Source organism: Antedon bifida, chromosome 7, assembly GCF_963402885.1.
Source record: "Antedon bifida chromosome 7, ecAntBifi1.1, whole genome shotgun sequence".
In the NCBI taxonomy this organism is placed as follows: domain Eukaryota; kingdom Metazoa; phylum Echinodermata; class Crinoidea; order Comatulida; family Antedonidae; genus Antedon; species Antedon bifida.
In genome coordinates this window covers 17,568,237-17,575,296 of record NC_136232.1, presented here as the reverse complement: position 1 = coordinate 17,575,296, position 7,060 = coordinate 17,568,237, and the positions used below count along the sequence as shown (strand labels likewise).

The 7,060-nt window shown below is 31.5% G+C and overlaps 1 protein-coding gene across 2 annotated transcripts in view; it reads right to left on the bottom strand.

The window, feature by feature from the left end:
- Positions 1 to 2,914: 2,914 nt before the first annotated feature.
- The window catches only part of LOC144848625 (tRNA (uracil-5-)-methyltransferase homolog B-like), a 62,930-nt gene continuing 58,784 nt past the window's right edge, over positions 2,915 to 7,060 (bottom strand). The window contains exons 7-10 of one of the 2 annotated variants that reach the window (XR_013613890.1): positions 6,453 to 6,572; positions 6,110 to 6,209; positions 3,930 to 4,331; positions 2,915 to 3,031 (exon numbers count right to left, since the gene is read on the bottom strand). Coding sequence is in view for 1 of the 2 variants with exons in the window: in XM_078705443.1 (XP_078561569.1) it covers positions 4,205 to 4,331; positions 6,110 to 6,209; positions 6,453 to 6,572 (347 nt within the window). In the remaining variant the exon portion in view is untranslated. Of the gene's footprint in view, positions 4,332 to 6,109; positions 6,210 to 6,452; positions 6,573 to 7,060 lie in introns of both variants that reach the window. The other variant, XM_078705443.1, reaches the window with a different exon arrangement.

Sequence of the window (7,060 nt, the reverse complement as noted above, 5' to 3'; positions counted from 1 at the left end):
AGATGTTGGACATGTTCCTGAATGTTTGGCTCAGACAATAGCTCCGTTGATGAAAGATAGGAGGACAGTAGTGCAGCTTAAAGCCAAGACAACTCGAATGGAACGAACGGCCCCTGAAGGAAAATGTGTACTTGGTGGAGGTGTGGAAATTCCCTGCCGATTTTACATATTTGCCAACGAAGCAGACAAGAAAAAGATACAAGATGCATCAAAGCACCATTTGGACGACAAAAAACTATAAAATAAATGTATGATAAACACGATCATACATATTAATTATTATCATCAGTCTGCATCACAAGTATCTGGCATTAAATTATCCTACTACAGTAACTCTTAATTACGTGTTTGTATTGTTTATTTCTGTTCCTTTGACGTTCAGTTAATAAACCTACATTCTTAATACAGTATAGTAGTCTATCTCGAAAAGAAGCCCATACTATCCTGAAAAGAAGCCCAGGGGGCTTCATTTCGAGGTGGGCTTCTTTTCAAGAGTACTTTTGCAAACTGTAGAGGGGGGGGGGGGGGGCTTCTTTTCGAGATGGGCTTCTTTTCAAGGTTTAAGCCCATGGGCTTCTTTTCTCTCGATAACATCTTTTAATGTCATACACTTACAATATTTTAAACAATGTTGTCCAAAATGGCGGCCATATTGAAATGGCTGCCAACCTCCCATGCATATGAAAAAAAATGGAGCAAATACTTTTTGGATTCAGTGATGTCTATTCTACAACATATCCAAATGTTATCAAATATAGCAAAAATAATGCAACCTATCCTAGACTATACAAAAAAAGAATGGATGAACAACGAACTGAAATAAAGTTAAAACATAACAAATGGAACAGGTTCCAAAAGAAAAAGGATAAACAATCATGGTCCGAATTTACCATCCAAAGGAATAGAACCACATATCTAATAGAGAAACAAAAGCAGAGTTTGAGCTAAAACTAGCTAGAGATGTCAAAACAAATCCAAAAAACTTTTGGAAGTATGTTAAAGGGAAACAAAAACAAATCTGGAATTCCAACTCTAACTGATAATAATGGCAAAAGTGTAACAGAAGATACTGATAAAGCTAATCTACTTAAATACTGAAGATATACCTATATTAAGTCCACGAGTAAAAGATAATGTACTAAACATAGTACATTTTTCTAAGGAAGATATTGAGGAATACCTGAATAAGTTAGACATTTGTAAGTCTCCTGGTCCAGACAAAATAAACTCTCGAGTTTTATAGGAAACAAGTCTACAATTGGCTGATCTTGTTAAGCATTTGTTCACTAAACTGATGAAGCTAATGAGCTATCCCCCTATCTTGAGGCCTCGCAGACGTTATACCTATATTCAAAAAAGGAAATAAGTCTATACCTTTGAATTATAGACCAGTGAGCCTGACTTCACTAGAATGTAAAACTATGGAAACATTCATTAGGAATAATATAATGCCTAATGGATCATATGGAAAGCAACAATTTGTTTACCAAAAGTCAACATGGTTTTCGGCCAGGTAGGTCATGTAATACAGCACTACTAGAAGTGATTAATCAGTGGACCAAATGGTTAGATGAAGGTTCGAGTTTCGATTGCGTTTTCAAGAAAGCTTTTGATAGCGTTCCACACAAAAGATTAATTAACAAGCTGAAAACATATGGTATATAGGAGGAAACTTGTGCAGTGGATAGAGGCGTTCCTTAGTAATATTAATAGATCACAAGTAGTTGTAGTCCTCAAGGAAGTGTTCTAGGACCACTGCTTTTCAACTTGTATATCAACGACCTTCATTATCAAATTGATTTCGAGATAACAATTTTTGCAGATGACACCAAGATTTTTAGACAAATAAATAATTTAGATGATGCCAAAAAGTTACAAGATGACATTGACAAGCTGTTTAAATGGTCTATAAAATGGCAACTACCGTTTAACTTAGAAAAATGTAGTGTAATGCATTTTGGTAGGAAGATCATTAAATTTCAATACAAGATGGGCCATGCATAAAACAAGAAACTACTACAACGGGTCTCCAAAATGACAGATCTCGGGGTCGTAATTGATGATAACTTAACTTTCGAATCACATGTTTCTCAAGTTGCTATGAAAGCGAACCAAAAGCTGGGAATCATAAATAGGTCTTTTAATTATTTATCCTGTCACTCCTTATCTCTTCTGTATAAATCGATTGTAAGACCATCCATGGAATATTACTGTTTAGCTACATGCTTTTTTTAAAGGAATCTGATAAGTTGGAAAAGGTTCAACAGCGTGCATCAAGAATGATAACAGATTTACGTCAGCTTTTCAAAATGCACCTTCCTACTCTAGAATACAGAAGATTGAGACCGGCAATGATTCAAGTATTCAACATGTTCTACGGTTTTACTAAATGTAACAATGAGGATTTTTTAGGTTAAACATCGAATCTAGAACCAGAGGACACTTTTTGAAAATTAGTAAACCTCGTACTCACTCAAGGATCCGGCAGAATTGTTTTACCAACTCTGTTATCAACAAATGGAACAACTTTCCTCAGGATGTAATAGGAGCTGCAAATGTTAATCAATTTAAAAACCGGTTAGAAAAGTTTTGGAAACACCACCCACTAAAGCTTTTCCCATATGATAGAACAGAGGAACACACAAGCATTGCTTTAGATGTCCAAGATCAAGGTAAATTCAAGGTAAATAATAGAAGATGAATTCCATATAAATTATTCCACCTTTTTCTATCTGAGTGTGAATAAAGTTATTCTTTATTCCTTATTGGTTATTCCTTATTGGTTATTCCTTGTTGGTTATTCCTTGTTGGTTTTTGGTTATTCCTTGTTGGTTGTTATTTGTTATTATTATTATTATTATTATTATTATTATTATTATTATTATTATTAAGCTTTGAGTGCTATTCTGCCTATTACTTTACTTTACTCCAACAATATATTTGTATTAATAAACATTTAATTTCAGTTTACTCTTGAAAGGGTACATTTGAAATGTTAAGGGCAAATCATTCCAAGTTTAAATTCTAAACGCTCCAGTATCTGTAAGAACTTTTCCTATAACTAAATCTGGTACTTACATTGTGTGTATTAAAGCTCAGGTACAGGCATGAATTTTAAATATAATATCTGGTTAATTGTACATAAATCAAATATTTGTAACAGAAATCAAGACAAAAAAACATGAATTTCCCTTAATATGGTCAAATACAAAATTTGGCAATATTCTGCCATAAAAACCAGGAAGACTTTTTTTCAGTAGTTAGGTAGTTAACCTAATGTAATAACATGTCTGGTGACTCCCTAGAAGGTGAAAAAAGATGGTGGATATACGGTGGATAATTTTTGCTATAGTATGAAAATAAATATCTGAAGTTGAATAAAAATACCAGAAATGTAAAATTCAAGTTATATTACCTATATTTAGTCATCTAATAACATTTTTTACCACACCGTTTAGTTTTCATAGCTTTTTAAAATGCCTCTCTATTTACAAAATTTGTGTACAAAAGAATAGAGATTTTACTGTGTAATTTGAACTATCCCCCCACTGATAAGAAAGTGCTTATTTTCAACAAGCTCGTATAACACAAATAAAATCCCAAAAATTATGAAACATAGGGGAAACTATAGATCGATAATTATTGGAATGTATGATCAATAGAAATTTTTTGCCCGCACCTGGCCTTTAAAGTATTCCATAGGTTGATGCAATGTTTTGTAATTAAATTAGGTTATGAACAAATTTAACTATACTTAATTAAGCCATCAAAATAAAAAAAATTAATAGATCTCTGACATTTTTGGATAAGAAAAATGTAGCCAATGCAATAATTATAACTTTCTACTTTACTCTTGAAAGGGTACATTTTAAAGTTAAAGGCAAATCATTCCAAGTTTAAATTCTAAACGCTCCAGTATCTGTAAGAACTTTTCCTATAACTAAATCTGGTACTTACATTGTGTGTATTAAAGTATTCCATAGGTTGATGCAGTGTTTTGTAATTAAATTAGGTTATGAACAAATTTAACTATACTTAATTAAGCCATCAAAATAAAAAAAAGTAATAGATCTAAGACATTTTTGAATAAGAAAAATGTAGCCAATGCAATACAACTTTCTACTACACTTCATTTAACATTTCAGTTTACATCTGTATGTCATACACCAAATGGCATCTTGATACTTTTCGTTTTTCCACCAAATTACTTTCTTTTAAACTCGATCACCAGCTCACAATGTAATGTCTGGGGAAACATATCAACTGGAACAGCGTTAATTGGATACCAGGCTTTTCTACTAGCAGTCCCTTCTCCCTCTGGTTGACATAATCTGAAATTTCAAAACAGAATAATAATACAGTAACAATAATTATTTATTAATATAAAGTACGCTGTTTATGGTCTCAAAGAAAATATATTTAGGTATAACAGACTCATTAACTAGCAGTAACCTGTGCTCCAGTCTTTTTCTGCCTTAATATGTGGTTATATACCTTTCATGGGCAAGTATAATATAAAAGCGCACTCTGATAAGTACTTTGACAAATTATCAAAATAAAAACAAATTGTATCAAGAATAAATTTCTAAACTATTTACGGTCATTGATTTTTTTATACACTATACCTTCACTTTGAAATATATGTAAGCTAAAAAATGAAAGCAATACTGGATATGGAACTTTAGACTTTACTTTTGACTGTCAGACTTTACGAAAATAAAAGATGCTAAAGAAAAATTGTGCTGTGTGAATTAGATGTGCTCGTAAACACATAACGAAAGTATAAAATGCCAAACTATATTATTGTGGGTGTTTTTTGTGGTGTATTAATTATTTGATACATATAGGTAAAATAAAAAAGTGGACATAGGCCTAAATCGAATGAAAAACACATTGCTGCGGAAACACGAATTGTTAAGTTGTTTTCATGTTCAACGATATATCAAACCATTTGGAATAATTTTGTTTGTGTGTGTTCATTTTTATTCATTTACATTTTTTTTCAATGGCTTTGATATTTCGCAATTTTTTTTGTGTGGGAGATTTGTTACCTATTTGCTACTTTTATAATTAAATTGTTGTCTAGCCATGTGACGTGTGAATATTAATCTAGGGTGCGCATCAGAAAGTGACAATGTACATTAAGTCCGTCAATCAGTTAAAAACCTTTTAATGATAAAATATGAATTGGTAATTAGTTATAAGAATTAAGATGGAATATAAAAAAATCAACACAAAGTGTGTGGTAGTTGAAATTAAATCGGACACAAACTTTTAAATTTTGGAATATTTTGTGGAAACACGACACCCATTTGGATTCTTTTATTTTTTATTTTGTTATTGTTCATTTACATTTTTTTTATTTCAATGGTTTTTTTATATTTTGCAATTTCTTTGTATGAGGTTTGGTATCTTTTTTTCTATTTTTGTAATTACATTGTGGTCTAGATTTGATTTTTTGCTTTAAGCGGTGATACTTATTATTTACAAATCGCGGATTCAAATTCGAACGTACTAAGCATTGATATCAATGGCCACAGCGTTTTACTCACTGAGCCACACAGTGATTTACGAAAATCATTCTGTTCAAAGGACAGGTGTAATTAATTTCGAGAGACTTGGTGGCCCGGCATGGTATTTGAGATCCGGCTATGGCGGTACACAACAGAGTAGGTTGCATAGTTTATACAGTGACGTAACATGGTCGCTTAGACGTCAAATTACTGTTATTTTTTCGCTTTTTTTTTGTTTATCCTTAAAATTCAGAAAAGTGACATAGCCTAGCGTGTGCGGCCCCTCAATAAACATCAGTATGCCAAATTTGAGCACGGTACGTTTGGTGGTTTCGGAGGAGATACGTAACATTACGCGAACAATTTAGTAGCATTAATATATAGATAATTACACCATTATAAGAGATTGATTTCTAAGCCAACAATTTTATCCAAAAAGTATTGAAAAGATTTTTCTTATTACATGTTGAGTGACAGTCTGTTATCATGCTCATCAGACAATGCTTTTGTACAGTACATCCAGGCAGCTCATCATTAATTTTTTTAATGTATATACATTATGTAAAATATTATTGTAAAATATGTGTGAGATATACTTGATAAAATCTTTGAATGAATTGCCGTCTGGTTTACAAGAAACATAGATCAACTTGCTAACTGATTCACAATTACGTAATGATTTCACAACATTTGCATCTATAAAAAATAAATTAAATTAAAAGATAACATTATACAAATAATGAATGTTTATGATGGTAAAGGCCTATAAATAATTTCAACCAGTTGATAGTTTTCTGTAGGCAAGGTCGATTTCTTGGTAAACAGTCACAAACTGTATAGCAATCACAAATATGTTCCAGGTACTTTAAAATATATTTCAACCAAATTTGTACAGCCATTTATATTGCCAAAATTACAGCATCTTCATAATTTACTTACGAAGTCCATTGCGGGATGGATCGACCACAGCTACAACTTGTTGGTTTGGTTGTAGAGATGCAAGTATCTGTGGCAATACTTTCTCAACTGATCCACACAGGAATTCTGCATTTGTAATACCTTCAATAATAAATGCATACTGTAGATATATTCATAAATCTACAGATATAACACTGTAGTAAATAGTTATCAATGATTGTAAAAACACTGCATGTTTATCATTCATCATCAATTCTTTTCATTTTCTTTTTAAAATCATTCATTTCATTTGATTTCATCTATTCATGGTCAACACAGTAAAATATAGTAAGTATAGAAATTATTTTCATTTGTTCAAAGTTAAAAATTCACTTAAATATATAAAAATTTGTTAAAAAGGTTAACATTTGGTAAAATACAGATAAAATACATTGGTGTGTGTAAGGATATAGCATAAAATAATTAATGTTTCTATGTTTCACTTAATTGCCTCATTGCAGTAGGGAGAAACAAGTTCCTCATCCTATTGATTTTCCACCTTGGATACACTAAACGCCCTGACTTTCTAGAGACATCCAGCATAATTATTTTTAATTTATTTTAGTGTTCTTACTATTATTCTATTATTC